The sequence below is a fragment of the Scyliorhinus canicula genome, chromosome 1, assembly GCF_902713615.1.
Source record: "Scyliorhinus canicula chromosome 1, sScyCan1.1, whole genome shotgun sequence".
Classification (NCBI taxonomy): Eukaryota; Metazoa; Chordata; class Chondrichthyes; order Carcharhiniformes; family Scyliorhinidae; genus Scyliorhinus; species Scyliorhinus canicula.
Window position 1 is genome coordinate 205363612 of NC_052146.1, and position 16852 is coordinate 205380463.

General features: G+C 48.0%; 1 protein-coding gene across 3 annotated transcripts in view; it reads left to right on the forward strand.

Annotated features, from left to right (window-relative positions):
- The window catches only part of LOC119971165 (1-phosphatidylinositol 4,5-bisphosphate phosphodiesterase beta-1), a 983652-nt gene that overhangs the window by 595095 nt on the left and 371705 nt on the right, over positions 1 to 16852 (forward strand). For all 3 annotated transcript variants that reach the window (XM_038806377.1, XM_038806362.1, XM_038806370.1), the window contains one exon: positions 7130 to 7209. In XM_038806377.1, the coding sequence (XP_038662305.1) occupies positions 7130 to 7209 (80 nt within the window). The remainder of the gene's footprint in view (positions 1 to 7129; positions 7210 to 16852) is intronic.

Here is a 16852-nt window from a genome sequence, read left to right on the forward strand (position 1 = left end):
CGGGACTCCACTCGTCACAATTTGAAAATCAGAAAGAGACCCATTCATTATCCACTATCCACTGTTTTCCGCCAGCCAGCCAATCCATGCTAATATGAGCTTTTATTTTCCACAATAGCCTTTGATGTGGCCTGTTACCATTTGCCTTTTGGAAATCAACTGGCTTTCTGGAATAGAACATTGTACCCCGAGCAGGTGAAATATTTTGTATCACCCATTTCACCAAAGCAAGTTAGGTTTTTAACAGTTTTACTCGTTTCCCCTTAAAAAATTAGGAATGTATAAAATCTAGGCTGTCATAAACCTACGTCTCTTATGCAATGCAGCATTGAGGATAGAGCAAACACATCATTGTTACTGAGCTATCCACAATGCTACCGTGCTGCCCCAACTAATTGGGTACAATTCAGGTCTTTTGATGGATTGATGCATGAAGTGTTGGATAGTGTAGGCTTGCGAGGTGAACATATACCACCAACACTGAGGAAGGTTCAACTTTATTTTATTAACTAACTATTAACTAATCGACATACGAGAACTGCGGGTTTAAACAATGCTAGTTTAAACTGGAGACCTAAGCCTGTCCGAACCACTTGAATCTCTCAGCATGTAGTGTGAGTCTGTGCTAGACTTGATGAGTTCTTGTTGATTGGTCCCAGTGTATGTCCATCAGTATGTGTCTGCACCATGATATGCTGGTGTATATTATGACATCCCCTCCCCTTTTAAAAAAAATGTTGATGTGAATATGTAACAATAAATAGTGTGGGTGTGTGAAGAATGTGCCTAACTAAGTGTGAGGTGCGAAGACATATGTACAAATCTATGTACAGGAAACAAGGCTATGTACAAAGGAAGGTGCCTGGTGCAGATGATTAATATGCAGGAACTTGAACAAAAAACAATGCTATTTACAGATCACTGGAGAACGAATTTGACAGGGAAGGAAAAAATAGCTCAAAGTCCACTTATTTGCAGAGTTCATAAGTTCAGTCTCTGAGGTGGGCGACGAACTCTGGTTGACCGTAAGGGTGGCACACCACTCATCATCCGGGTCAATGCTGTGAATGTGGACGGGTTTGGTGCCATACTTGGGAGACATCCTGTTCGTGGTTATGATGCCAACTTGGAATGGGGCCTGTGGGTCATCGCAGGCAAAGTCGGAAGAGAGATCTGGAGCAGGTTCTTTGATGGCAGGCTGAATGGCCCTGGCATCTCTGCGGGACTGGGTGGACCTCCTAAAAGCAGCAGGTAGGAAGGTCCTGCACAGAGCAGCATAGTGGCCGAGCTTGCCACACTGCAGACAGCGTCGGGTCTTCGCGGGACATTGCCGCTTTAAGTGGGCGGAGCCACAGTTGCCCCACGCCGGTGTGTCGGCACGTTTGTTGCGCCACCGCACATGCACGGGACGATCCAGCGAGGAGTGCGCCTGCGCAAAACGGTCCGCGACATCACCACGTTCGTTGCGTATCAGTGCGGGAGTTTGCAAAAAGCGCGCGAAGTGGCTGCCATCGTCCAGATCCAGACCCTGGAAAGATTTTATTATTTGGACCCGTTGTGCTTCGTAGGGAGCTTGCCGCGCCGTTTCAGCGGCCTGGATGCGGGAGTAGCGCGTGGAGGCGTGTTCATGGAGCACACAGGTCTCAATGGCCGTGGACAGGGTGAGCTGCTTCACTTTTAGTAGCTGCTGGCGCAGGGGCTCAGATTGGACACCAAAAACTATCCGGTCACGGATCATGGAGTCAGAGGTGGACCCGTAGTTGCAGGACTGCGCAAGGACGCGGAGGTGGGTGATGAAGGACTGGAAAGGTACGTCCTTACCCTGAATTCGCTGTTGAAACACGTATCGCTCGAAGCTCTCGTTTATCTCGACCTCGCAGTGGGTGTTGAACTTTAAGAGGACTGTTTTGCACTTGGATTTGTCCTCCCCTCAGCGAAGGTGAGCGAGTTGACGATGTGGAGAGCATGGTCCCCGGCTGTGGAGAGGAAGAGAGCAATCTTCCGTGCGCCCGAGGCAGTTTACCGGTCCATGGCCTCGAGGTACAGCTGGAAGCGCTGTTTAAACATTTTCCAATTTGAGCCCAGGTTCCCGGCAATGCGGAGGGGCGGCAGCAGGCAAACGGAGTCCATTCTGCAGGATGGCGTGAGACTGGTGGAAGGCTGATCACTGGTAGGTAGGTCACAGAAGTACTAAAATCCCTCAACTACTGGTACCATGAAGTGTTGGATAGTGTAGGCTTGCGAGGTGAACTTATACCACCAACACTGAGGAAGGTTCAACTTTATTTTATTAACTAACTATTAACTAATCGACATACGAGAACTGCGGGTTTAAACAATGCTAGTTTAAACTAGAGACCTAAGCCCGTCCGAACCAGTTGAATCTCTCAGAATGTGGTGTGTGTCTGTGCTAGACTTGATAAGTTCTTGTTCAACTGAGAGGCAGCACCCAGAATGAGCGGGAACCGTGGTGCCCTCTGCCTTTATAGTGTGTGTATTCTAACTGGTAATTGGCTGCGGTGTTTGTGCATGTTGATTGGTCCCAGTGTATGTCCATCAGTATGTGGCTGCACCATGATATACTGGTGTATATTATGACAATGCGGATGCCCCAAATTGAATCACTTTAATGTTAGGGGGCTTTGGATAAGTGCTTCAAAGAGGAACTAAGTACAACTAGAACTGTGATCTTTCTAAAACCATCAATGACTTCTGTTCAAAGACGAATGAAGAATAAACAGTTTTGTCACCATTATGCACCATGAAAATACTGCGACAAAGCGATGATGAGCTTCGGCAGATTAGATTGCGTTCAATGCACTCTCCCTTTTCATATCATAAGTTAATCTGTATCTTAAACATCTTGGGTTTTTCTTTCTCCAAAGACGCCAATGTTGTTGCTGATCTGGAAGTGCTTGAGTTAGATTCCCTTCCTGCTGCACTTCTCTGGTCTAATTGTGTAGTTCATGGGGAGAGAGGTCTGAAGTGGTTCCAATGTGAGCAGTGAGGGCTGTGACCACCGACAGTTCTAAGGGCCCTTATGAAGCCTGCAAGCGACACCATGAGACCGCGTTAAAAGATGAGAAATTCATCCAAACTCAGTTATTGCAAAACTTTCTTTGGATATTTTAAGCACTATATATTATTAGTCGTAACTCAAGCGAAAGTTGGCAAGACCTCAATATAGAGTAGAGCCACTTAATGATTGGAAATTGAAAGCAGCCAACGCATAAAATGCAAGCTTGACTTCAACTATTGTACGTTGAAGTGGCTAATTAAGCAATTGCACTAAACACAATGCTTTATGCTCCTGTATTCAGTGCATTGCATTAGTTTATTGCAAAGTCATTCAACAGATCAAGTGCTGACAGTTGCGATTATACAATTACTTACTGGTACTTATTTAATGTTTCAGGAACAAGTTTCAGAACTCACGAAGAGTGGTAAATGCTTTGTCGTCAGGTCCTTGGCAAGTAATTTGGCTGTAGTTCACCGATCGGAACTCAAGTTGATACTTTTTATTAAATATTATTTAAATTATTTTTGCCTCTCAATTTTTCCTCCTCCTCATCTCCAAGTACACACTTGGATACAGCTAATAAGTGCTGGTGGACCATTCTGCATATCTGCAGCAAATAGAGAGTCCCAGTAGGTTATTCATGGGGCAGCGACTTCAGAGTGGAGACCGACCCTGTACTAATCTGATAGCCTCATGAGTTCCTTTCCCCCTGCAGCCACTAGCAGGATAAAGTCTTTCATTGCATCCGAAGAGCCACTGCATTCAGTTGCTGTGGCCCCATTGGTACTGGGCCTGAGATGAACTAGCTTAGCATAGGCCAAGGGTGAAACTGGTGGTCATGATGTTCTCTGTGAGCCGCAGATCTACCAACTGTGTCACTGAGGGAGCTGGTAAAGTACGGTTTTAAAACCTGGAAAAGGCTCCTGATGCGGGCACAGTTCATGCATGTACCATCAGTATGGATGGCAGGCGAAACATGGTCCCAGGGTTAATCTGGCTTGCTTTAAATTACCTGATCGTGACTGGATTCCCAGCTGAGAAGCTAACACCAGCCTCAGTACTATCAGTGAAAGCAAAAAATAATCCACCAGCATTCCGGTGACCCCTGCTGGAAAATATGAAGATGTCATTCAAGGATAGTACTGGACCCAGCTGTGACTTTTTAAAAAAATATTTTGCAGGATGTTGCGGGCATCACTGCCAGGGCCAATATTTATTGCCCATCCCTAATTGCCTTTGAAAAGGTGATGCTCAGCCACCTTCTTGAACCGCTGTGGTCCATCTAGGTACACCAACAGTGCTGCTGTGAAGGGTGTTCCAAGTTTGATTCAGCGAGGGCAGCACGGTGGCACAGTGGTTAGCATTGCTGCCTACGGCGCTGAGGACCTGGGTTCGAATCCCAGCCCTGGGTCATTGTCCGTGAGGAGTTTGCACATTCTCCCCGTGTCTGTGTGGGTTTCACCCCCACAACCCAAAGATGTGCAGGGTAGGCAGATTGGCCACGCTCAATTGCCCCTTAATTGGAAAAAAGAATTGTGTACTCTTAAATTTATTTTTTTTTAAATTGATTCAGCGACAGTGAAGGAATGGTGGAGTGCCAAGTCAGGATGATGACTTGGAGGGGAACTTACAGGTGATGATTTTCCCATGCATCTGCTGCCCTTGTACATCTAAATGGTGGAGGTTTGTGGGTTTCAAAAGTGCTGTCAAAGGAGCCTTGGTGATTTGCTGCTGTGCATCTTGCTAATTGTACACATTGCTACCAATGTGCATCTATGGTGGAGGGAGTGAATGTTTAAGGTAGTGGATGGTGTGCCAACCAAGTGGGTTGCTTTGTCCTGGATGGTGTTGAATTTCTTGAGTGTTGTTGGAGCTGCACTCACCCAGGCAAGTGGAGTGTATTCCATCGCACTGCTAATTTGTGCCTTGTAGATAGTGGACAGGATTTGAGGAGATCAGGAGTTGAGTTACACACTGCGGAATTCCCAGCATCTGACCTGCTTTTGCAGCCATGGTATTGCTATGGCTGGTCTATTTCCATTTCTGATCAATGGTAACCCCCAGGATGTTAATGTTCATACAGTCAGCCACTTCAGGTAATGATGGGAGAAAACTGGTTAGAAAAGATAATCTAAAATTTATATATCTTTGAAGACCATGATAACTATCAGGGACAGTTCGTAATCTCAATCAGACTTCTGGGATGAGGCAAGACAGGGGATTGCTAAGTAACCAAAACTTCATTCAGATAAAAAGTAGTTTTATTTTTAAATAGAGGGGCTGCATATCTATTTTAATTGGAGAGCGAAAGTTAACCGATTGCACATTTGCTTCAAGTTAATTAAACTTTAGAAAGGCCATTAAACACAGAGAGGCAATGCCCTTTCTCATGGTACTTGAATCAAAACAAAAATGCTCCAATCATTCAGCAGGCCAGTCCGTATCTGAGAGAAAACAGATAAGTTAATAACTTCACATGTGGAGCCTTCTTCAGAACTGGTCAATGTTACTGGTGAACAGAAAGAAGATATAGGAAGAAGCAGAATAAAGGACAGTAGGGGAGCCATGCACGCACACATACGTAAAATACTTTAGTGGGAACTGGAGAGAATTAAATAGTTCCAGTTATATTAATGTGAGCGGCAACATGCAACAGCCCCTTATTTTACTTCTGAACACACTTCAGATCTGTAGCTTTAAATAGTATAAGCCCATAACATCCGGGTTCTCCAGCATTGCATTTAGGGGGTATCTCTATTATTGTAACTCTCTCCAAAGGAAGGAGTCCACATCGGGTGGCAGGATAAACAGGTTTATTTAAATTTGTTACAGAGACTTTTGTACAAACTGCTCTTCCGAGTGAGTGCGACCAGCTTTATACTGAAAGTTTCATTTGGTAAAACTGTGAGGTGGTGTTACTGCACCACATGAGTGATAACACTGATCAGTAGACAGCTTTTATATTAAAGCAATCTTTAGTTTGAACACAGAATTAAGCATTTAACAACAAGGAATAGCTTCAAAGTTAATAGTTACAACATCCTAACTTGCTTCCTGAAACCTGCCTCTACATTCCAATTAAGGAAACCCATATATTTCAAGGTTTGATTCCCGACTTGGGTCACTGTCTGCGGAGTCAGCACGTTCTCCCCGTGTCTGCGTGGGTTTCCTCCGAGTGCTCCAGTTTCCTACCACAAGTCCCAAAAGATGTGCTGTTAGGTAATTTGGACGTTCTGAATTCTCCCTCTGTGTACTGGAATGTGGCGACTAGGGGCTTTTCACAGCAACTTCATTGCAGTGTTAATGTGATCTTACTTGTGACAGTAAAGATTATTATTATTATTTGTTTATCTTGGTGCAGAGTCGTTGGAGGGAGAAACGTTTAGGAATTAACTGAAAACACTTCTGGCCAGCTTCAAGTCCTGTAGGCAACTGCCTTTTCAGACAGACTAGGCCCTTCCCAGTATTCTTCTGCTCACTGTTACAAAACACGCCTTGACCTGTCTCGCCAGGATCAAACACAATACCTCACTTTTACTCACAGCTCTAGTGGTCATGCTATCTGTAACCCAGGTTTTAATAACATCACTGTAAAAATACAAACTACTAAAATATGACGCTTTCTGATATCCATCACACAGCCATGAAATCTGCTATCTTGTTAGCAACCTCCAGCATGCTTGTAATTGACCGTTTAATATTCCTCCTAGTTTGTCCCTGACCGGTCCTTCGACACATAAGGATATCCTTCTGAGCTTGATATAACAGTACTACAATTGTCATATTTTTCCCCATTACCCAATGTAAAACATGTAGACATGTAATTGAATTCAGATAATTTCGTTGGACATAGAATTTACAGCGTTTGTACACAATTTAAGCATGTCAGAATCAGTTCTTCACTCCGTTGTATATTGTTTGATGCATTTGGTGTTATATTAATTTTGTCGCCATATCAAAAACGTATACATTATCTTTGACAGATATTATGTCTATATTGATCTACATGATAGTACAGGTGGCAGAAAGGTGCGACAGTTTCAAACCTTCAAAAGTTGGCATAAGAACTTCTAACACTTGGAAAATACCTTTCTTTATTTGTCTTTCCAGGAATGGACTGATGCATTATTCAGCCTGGCAACAAACCTACTGGCACAGAACAGGTCGAGGGACACTTTACTGCACAAAGTGTAAGTTTGGACACTGTGCTTTGGTTTTGCTTTTATTTCACTGGTTTCAACATTTACTAAAACCCGGATGCAAGCATCACAAGTGTAAAGGTTTGGTACCTTTATTCCCATACGAGCTTGTGGTGCCGTGGGTCGCATCCCTGCCTCTGAGCGAGAAGCTCCGAGATTGAGTCCCACCTCAGGACTTGGTGGCCAAGGAAGGTGGTTCATAACGCGCTCAAACGGGTTCAGTATCAACCTGCTAAATCCTTCCAACACACACACACCAATGGTTGGCAGTAAAAATGGGAGAGGCTCCTGGTCAGCCACTTTTGATGTGGAGTGGCACGCCTCAAGTTATAAGCCTTTGGCGACAGACTAGCGACCTGTTCCAGGAGTAACTGGCAACAGAAACAAATGAAGGTTTGTCTTAGTGCACCATGAGGTGTAGGAAGAGAATCGGAATTTCCACAACGGACTCAATACCCTGGGGTGTAAGTTAACCTATATCATGGTCTAAATTGAATATTGTGGATTTTGGCTCTGTGTGATAGCGTCAAATGAGCAATGACATGTTGCAGCCACTTTACGTCTCTCCTCATCTTTATCTTCATTGACTTTCACTGCTGCCAGTTTGTTATCACATGTTTACACTCGTGACAACCTAATTTCCTTGCCTTGCACTGTGTTTAGGTTTTGTGATCAGTACAAAAGGACCTAAATTAAATATGTTTACTGGAATAATTTGAGGTTCTAGATAACTCGGGCACTGTTATTAAAAAGTAAACTACCGCAAATGGTGGAGATCTGGACTAAAAGCAGGAAGCACGAGTAATGCCTGTCTGGCAGCATCAGTGACAAGAGAGGAAGAGTTAATGTTTCGAGTCATAAGAGATTTATTGGACTCAAAATGTTAACTCTGTTTCACTCAACTCAGTTGCTGCCAGATCGGCTCAGTCTTTCCAGCACTTCTCGTTTTTACTTCAGGTAACTTGGGCATTGGGTAAAAATATTTCAAATTGACAGATTAGGGGCGAAATTCTCCGACTCCCAGCAGGGTCGGAGAATCGCTTGGGGCCGCAGAAAATCCCGCCCCCGCCGTGGCAGAGATTCTCCGCCACCCAGGAAGTGGCGGTGGCGGGAATCTCGCCACTCCGATCGGCGAGGACCCTGCGGTGATTCTCCGGCCCGGATGGGCCAAAGTCCCGCCGCTGGGAGGCCTCTCCCGCCGCCGAGGTTTGAACCACCTCTGTAACGGCGGGATCGGCGGCGCGAGCGGGCCCCGGGGCTCTGGGGGGGGGGCAGGGGGCGATCGAACCCCGGGGGGTGCCCCCACGGTGGCCTGGCCTGCGATCGGGGCCCCCCGCTCAAGCTCCGGGCCAGTGCCCTGGGTGCACTCTTTCTCCACATCGCGCATGCGCCGGTGGTGACGTCAGCGGCAGCTGGCCGCTGACGTCACTGCCGGCGCATGCGCCGACCAGCGAAAGCCTTTCGGCCAGCCCCGCTGCCGGGGGCGCCGGTTTTTTGCGCCAGTCTTCTGGTGCCGACTGCTCCGGCGCGGGGCTGGCCCCCTTTGGGGAGGCCCGAGCCCTGAGTGGTTGGCGCCACTCCCCTATGCCGGGACCCTCCGTCACGCCGGGTAGGGGACAATCCAGCCCCAGATGTGACCATTCTAACAAAAAAATACTCCCGAGGTGGTAGGCTTTTCGGCGGTGGTGCTGTGTCAGGGAAAGTTGATGTTGGGGAAGGAGGTTGATGGCCTGGTTCGAAAGGTGGATATGTCCCAGTTGACCAACTCTCCTAGTCTTGTAACCACCCTCACGACATCGTTCATGCTCCATTACTAACACACCATCAAGCCTCAAGTTGTTCAGACCTGTTTGCTCTGCTTTTGGTGACTTTGTATTTATGTTGAATTCAGTGTTGACTCCCAAAATTGAGGAGAACTATGATTCATACATTCCATTGTATGAAAGGTCACATTAACATCTGTCAATATAGATTGCTCTAGAGCACATTGGACATTAAATGATTTCAAAACAAGGCAGTAAACCATCGTCTGACCAGAATTTACAGAGGTGGAAGCAGCATGGCATGGCGGCACAAACAACCATGTCAAGAAACCCATCCGGTATTTATGGTAACCAGAGAGCAAACAAAGAACATTTTACTTGATTATGGGCGGGATTCTCCGGTCCCCCAGCTGCGTGTTTCTCGGCAGCGCACCATTCGCTGGCAGTGGGATTGGAGGTGGGCACGGCCAGAGCCCCCTGGTCAGCCATCGTTCACCACCCTGGTACGCGGCTCCACACCATCCCTCTCCACCTTAACAGCAGCTCCCCCCGCACCCCACAAACCATCCCCACCTCTGGCACCCCAAGGTTTGGGTGGAACTGTGTGATGGAATGGCAAAATGGCCACCATAGGCAGGAGTCAGACGTTGTCAAGGAATGCAGAGCACCAGAGCTCATTGCAGAGTGAATCGCCATCATCCCATGGACCAGACCCGCTGCTATTGCCAACCCAGGGCCCGCACCCCATAGTGCGGCAGGTAGGAATCAGAGAGGGGTTTGCAGAGTGTGGGGGGAGATGAAGGGCATTGGTGCAGGGAAGGTGGACATGGGAGGAGGTAGTTAGCTGGGGTTTGAGGGATTGTAGGTGTGGGACGGGATGTACAGGGCACCGTTGGCTAGTACCCCAATTGGCAAAACTGGAGTTTGTTAGAGCACCCATGTGCGCTGGCCCTGGCGCACATGTCGTGCGGCCTCCTGTGCTTGCCCCAGGCCATACCATGCCCATTCTGGCCTTCTCCCGCAACCTCCTCGATGGACAAAGCCTGACATTCATCCCCTTCCTCCAGCAAACCCCCGACACATCTGCTGCACAATGTTGTGGAGGACACAGCAGGTGGCCACGATGTGGGAGACACTCCTAGTGCTATACTGCAGGGCCCCTGCAGAACATTCCAGGCACCTGAACCACATCTTCAGGATGTGGATGCACTGTCCGATCACAGTCCTGGTCGCGGCATCGGTGTAATTGTAGCGGGTCTCCACATTGGTCTGTGGTCTCCAGATATGCGTCATCAGCCATGACAGCAGCGGATAACCCCTGTTTCCCAGGAGCCAATCCTTCACCCGGGGGGGGGGGGGGGGGGGCTTGAAGCTGTCAGGAACCATCGTGCGTGCCAGGATGAAGGCATAATGCACACAGCCTGGGTATCGGACGCAGGCGTGCATGATGTACATCTCGTGGTCACACACCAGTGCATGTTCATGGAGTGGATCCCCTTTCGGTTTGTGAAGACCACCCCCTCAGCGCCTGTGCTCTTTGGTGAAATGCATCCTGTCGATCACCCCCTGAACCTGGGGCATCCTGGCGATGATGGCAAATCCCGCTGCCCGGGCATCCTGTTGGGCTCGGTTCACATTGAAGCCAATATATTGTGCCAACCGGGCATATAGGGCCTCCGATAAGGCCTCTGTTACGGTGCAGATGCACTTCTGCACCGAGGTCTGCCGGATCCCAGTCAGGTCTCCGCTGGGATCCTGGAAGGACCCCATGGCGAAAAGGTTCAGGGCAAGCCTCACCCTGATGGCCACCGGGTGTGGATGTCCTCCCCCATACACCCAAGGTTCCAGGTACGCCATGATCTAGCAGATATGCCGTACGGTCTCCCTGCTCAACCAGAGTCTTCGATGGCATGTCCGGTCCGACAAGTCTTCAAGTGATATGCTGCCGGTACATACAAGGCTTGATGCGGCACCTCCTTCCCACTTCCACCTCGGCCTGTTGGGCAGGGGGCTCCCCATCCTCACCGGCTTGCTCCTATTCCTCTTGTACAGCCTCAGTGCATTCCCCAGGGTTAGGGACGCAGGGCACATGGCAACCATTCCTGGTATGATTCTGAAATCCATTGTCTGCAGGAAGTGAATGGCAGATACGGCAGCACAGTGCGTACCCCCATGCCCAACCAGCCCCCCCCCCCCCCCCCCCCCCCCCCGCTCGCCTTTCCCCTGGTACTCTTCCCTCTGCACTGCACCCCTGGCCAAGTCGGTGTCTGGCACCGCAGGGGCCTCTGGCCCAGCACCCGGTCCTGTCAAAAGGGGTGTCAGTGGCTGCCGCTGCCCATGCCAGCAGTATGCTTCACGGCCCCCGTTCACCGCCCTCCTGTCGGGGCTACCATTCCACTTGGGTGGGCCACTTGATGCCCCGCCAGTGGGTGGCGCCCTGTTGTGGGTAGGGGGGGTTGGGGGTTGGTGGGGTGGAAGGAGAGATTGGGCTGGGGGGTGGGGTGGGTGCACCCATATAGCTGGCATCGCTCTACACATCCACGGCCCTCAGTGGGATGCGCAGCAGGACGGCTGCCTTGTAGGCTGCAGCAATGGCAGGCCGTGCCTGGACAACCCGGTCCCGGGTGGACCCCCTAACCCAACGGCCAATCCCCTGGCCACCCCCTGCTAATTCTGCTGGAACTGGCAGATGCCCCTCTCCCCCCAGCGAGCCATGCTAGTGGCTGGACTGGCAGCCCACGGTTGCGCCTCTGGGAACATGGCCTACTTCTCTATTCCACAGCAGTCACTGCGTCTGTAATGAACTCCAATTGGCTTTATTGGTTGTCCAATTGGAGTATGAGCTCCCTCAATGATAGCTCATTGAGGGGGCCCATATAAGCACCTGTGTAGGCTTTGTGAGCCAGTCTAAAGTTGACTGGCTAGCAGCACTGTTTGTAGCTGCTCCTGTAATATGGTTATTGTAAATAAATATTGGTGTGGTGACGGAACTCCTGCCTCCCGTGGATTACTACAGCGTCTGTTTCTCGATTTTTAAAACCACAAGTGAGTCTCACCATCGGTAATTCCTCCTGGCGGAGGCGGAGCACCTCAGGAGCCCCGGAGAATAATGGGACAGGCCAGTTAATGATATGCCAACGGCGTTTACTGTATGTGCAGCTCAGAACACATTCATGCTGCTGTTGAGGCACCAGAGCATGGCATTCCATCGGGTGCCTGGCGTCAGTCTCGATTTTTCAGCTGACGTGCGATTATCTGCCCAATCGTGCCCCACGATTCCGCCGTCGCTGGATGGAGAATCCCACCCCTTGTTTTAACCAATACAACTACACCACAGGATGTCAGTTTTTCTCAAACAAAACACAAACTTTATTGTACATAGAACACATTAAACAAAGCGAATATGATTAAGTTAACATTATAGCTTAAACCCACTTTTTCTTGTTCCGTTCAAATCCTGCCAAGAATCACCCTAAACCTATGTCCCCTAGTAATTGATCCCTCAGCTAGGGGGAGCAAGTCTTTCCGGTCTAGGCGCCTCATCATTTTGTTCACCTCAATTAGGTCACCCCCTGCCCCCCTCCCAGCCTCCTCTGTTCTATAAAATAACCCTAGTCTACCCAATATCTCTTCAGCCCTGGCAACATGCTTGTAAATGCCTTCCATATTCCCTCCAGTACAATTATGTTCTTCCTGTAATCTGGTGAATGTGTGCAAAACTCAAGCTGTGGCCCAATCAGCATTTTAGACAGTTACATTACATTCCTGCTTTTGTATTCAATAAAGGAAAGCTTTCCATACATTTTCTTTTCCTCCTTGTCCACCTGTCCTGCCACCTTCAGAGACCTGTGGACATGCACTCCAAGGACTCTCGCTTCCTCAACCCTTCCCAATATCCTCCCGTTTATTGAGTATTTCCTTGCTTTGTTTGCCCTTCCCACTTTCTGTGCTCTGAACTAAACTATTGATATCATTCAGGAGTTGACAGCTATTATCTTTACTATCAACTATACGGCCAATTTCTGTGTCATCTGCAAATTTCCCAATCATGTCTTCCCCATTTAAGTGCAAGTCATTAATATATACAACAAATAGCAACGGTTCCAAGACTGAATCCAATGGAATGCCACTGAAAACCACTCACAAAAACATCCTTCAGCCATTACCTTTTGTTTCCTGTCACTGAGCAAATTTTGTATCCAACTTATCATCTTCCTCTGTAATCTTCTGGTCAAATGCCTAACTAAACTCCATGTAGACAACATCATAAAAGTTATTTGCATCTGTCGGGACACCTATAAGCATATCACAGTCCTCCAGTGACCACTTTAATTCTCCTCAGCTCCAGCCATCCTTGGAGGTAAACCTTGCATTTTCAATCCCTTGACTATAGATAACCCAGTCTCTTATTTTGGTAATGTTTCCAATACTTCCAAGCTAATCTGCTGGTTGCTTTATGTGCCACAAGACTTTGTGAGGACCATTGTAGATGCTTCCACTATTTTCAAACTGAACAATCTTCCAACTTCTGTACACATACACACAATTCAAACTGAGATTAAGCCTCACAGGCGTTGCATGTGGTGAATGATGAAATTATTTATTTTTTTCCTCTGCTTACAGTGTCGGTATTTCTAACTATAATTTATTTTGGCTCTTTTCTCTCGCTGAGTTGCAAACTGAGTTCCAAGCTGGAACTTGAGCTTGGGTGGTTCTGTGGCGCTTTATGTAACCTGAACCACTTTGAGTCTGTCCAACATCTTGGTTTCCAAATCTCAGGTTCAAGTTTGTCTTTCCGCTCCATGTTTAACTTAGCAGTTTACATTTTTAATTTCTGTTTTTGGTCAGATCATGTATTGTTTAAATTTCCCTTCCAGTTGTTTAATAGCTCTATCCCTTCTATTCTGACCTCCTAAGTGTATTAACCTTCCGGGTGGTGAAGATCAAGGAGAAATGGTAAGCGGAGTTGGGAGGGGAGATCAATTGGGGAGTATGGAGTGAGGCACCGCGTAGAGTAAACGGGACCTCCTCTTGTGCAAGGCTGAGCCTGATACAGTTTAAGGTGGTGCACAGGGTGCATATGACTGGGGCGAAAATGAGTGGGTTCTTCAGGAGGAGTGAAGGTGAGTGAGTGCCTTTAAGTTTGCTTACCTTTCAGCGGGATCAGGGTTTGAGGTAATATCAGGTAAGCTCTTCCTTTCTTTTTCTTTTTCTTGTTTTTTTTTAATCTAGAGGGGATGTCAGGGAAGGCAGTACAATGCTCCTCCTGCAGAATGTTTGAGGTGAGGGACGCCGTCAGTGTCCCTGCTGATTTCATCTGTGGGAAGTGCACCCAACTCCAGCTCCTCAAAAACCGTGTTAGGGACCTGGAGCTTGAGCTGGATGAACTTCGGATCATTCGGGAGGCAGAGGGGGTCATAGATAGGAGCTTCAGGGAAGTAGTTACACCAAAGACTGGAGATAGATGGGTAACTGTAAGAGGGACTGGGAAGAAGCAGTCAGTGCAGGGACCCCCTGCGGTCGTTCCCCTGAGTAACAAGTATACCGTTTTGGATACTTGTGGGGGGGACGACTTACCAGGGGTAAGCCATGGGGTACGGGCCTCTGGCACGGAGTCTGTCCCTGTTGCTCAGAAGGGAAGGGGGGAAAGGAGTAGAACATTAGTAATTGGGGACTCAATAGTCAGGGGCACAGATAGGAGATTTTGTGGGAGCGAGAGAGACTCACGTTTGGTATGTTGCCTCCCAGGTGCAAGGGTACGTGATGTCTCGGATCGTGTTTTCCGGGTCCTTAAGGGGGAGGGGGAGCAGCCCCAAGTCGTAGTCCACATTGGCACTAACGACATAGGTAGGAAAGGGGACAAGGATGTCAGGCAGGCCTTTAGGGAGCTAGGATGGAAGCTCAGAGCGAGAACAAACAGAGTTGTTATATCTGGGTTGTTGCCCGTGCCACGTGATAGTGAGATGAGGAATAGGGAGAGACAGCGATTAAACACGTGGCTACAGGGATGGTGCAGGCGGGAGGGATTCAGATTTCTGGATAACTGGGGCTCTTTCTGGGGAAGGTGGGACCTCTATAGACAGGATGGTCTACATCTGAACCTGAGGGGCACCAATATCCTGGGGGGGAGATTTGTTAGTACTCTTTGGGGGGGTTTAAACTAATTCAGCAGGGGCATGGGAACCTGGATTGTAGTTTTGGGGTGCGAGAGATTGAGAGTAGAGAGGTCAGGAGCACAGTTTTGACTTCGCAGGAGGGCGGCAGTGTTCAGGTCTGTGGTTTGAAGTGTGTCTATTTCAATGCCAGGAGTATACGAAATAAGGTAGGGGAACTGGCAGCATGGGTAGGTACCTGGGACTTCGATGTTGTGGCCATTTCAGAGACATGGATAGAGCAGGGACAGGAATGGTTGTTGCAGGTTCCGGGGTTTAGGTGCTTTAGTAAGGTCAGAGAAGGGGGCAAAAGAGGGGGAGGTGTGGCGCTGCTAGTCAAGGACAGTATTACGGTGGTAGAAAGGATGCAAGATGGGGACTCTTCTTCCGAGGTAGTATGGGCTGAGGTTAGAAACAGGAAAGGAGAGGTCACCCTGTTGGGAGTTTTCTATAGGCCACCTAATAGTTCTAGAGATGTAGAGGAAAGGATGGCGAAGATGATTCTGGAAAAGAGCGAAAGTAACAGGGTAGTTGTTATGGGAGACTTTAACTTTCCTAATATTGACTGGAAAAGATATAGTTCGAGTACATTGGATGGGTCGTTCTTTGTACAATGTGTGCAGGAGGGTTTTCTGACACAATATGTTGACAGGCCTACAAGAGGTGAGGCCACTTTGGATTTGGTTTTGGGTAATGAACCAGGCCAGGTGTTAGATCTGGAGGTAGGTGAACACTTTGGAGACAGTGACCACAATTCGGTGACCTTTACGTTAGTGATGGAAAGGGATAAGTATACCCCGCAGAGCAAGAGTTATAGCTGGGGGAAGGGCAATTATGATGCCATTAGACATGACTTAGGATGTGTTGGTTGGAGAAGTAGGCTGCAAGGGTTGGGCACACTGGATATGTGGAGCTTGTTCAAGGAACAGCTATTGCATGTTCTTGATAAGTACGTACCAGTCAGGCAGGGAGGAAGGGGTCGAGCGAGGGAACCGTGGTTTACCAAAGAAGTGGAATCTCTTGTTAAGAGGAAGAAGGAGGCCTATGTGAAGATGAGGCGTGAAGTTTCAGTTGGGGCGCTTGATAGTTACAAGGAAGCGAGGAAGGATCTAAAGAGAGAGCTGAGACGAGCAAGGAGGGGACATGAGAAGTCTTTGGCAGGTAGGATCAAGGAAAACCCAAAAGCTTTCTATAGGTATGTCAGGAATAAAAGAATGACTAGGGTAAGAGTAGGGCCAGTCAAGGACAGTGGTGGGAAGTTGTGTGTGGAGGCTGAGGAGATAAGCGAGATACTAAATGAATACTTTTCGTCAGTATTCACTCAAGAAAAAGATAATATTGTGGAGGAGAATGCTGAGACCCAGGCTATTAGAATAGATGGCATTGAGGTGCGTAGGGAAGAAGTGTTGGCAATTCTGGACAAGGTGAAAATAGATAAGTCCCCGGGGCCGGATGGGATTTATCCTAGGATTCTCTGGGAAGCCAGGGAAGAGATTGCTGAGCCTTTGGCTTTGATTTTTAGGTCATCATTAGCTACAGGAATAGTGCCAGAGGACTGGAGGATAGCAGATGTGGTCCCTTTGTTCAAGAAGGGGAGTAGAGATAACCCCGGTAACTATAGGCCGGTGAGCCTAACGTCTGTGGTGGGTAAAGTCTTGGAGAGGATTATAAAAGATACGATTTATAATCATCTAGATAGGAATAATATGATTAGGGATA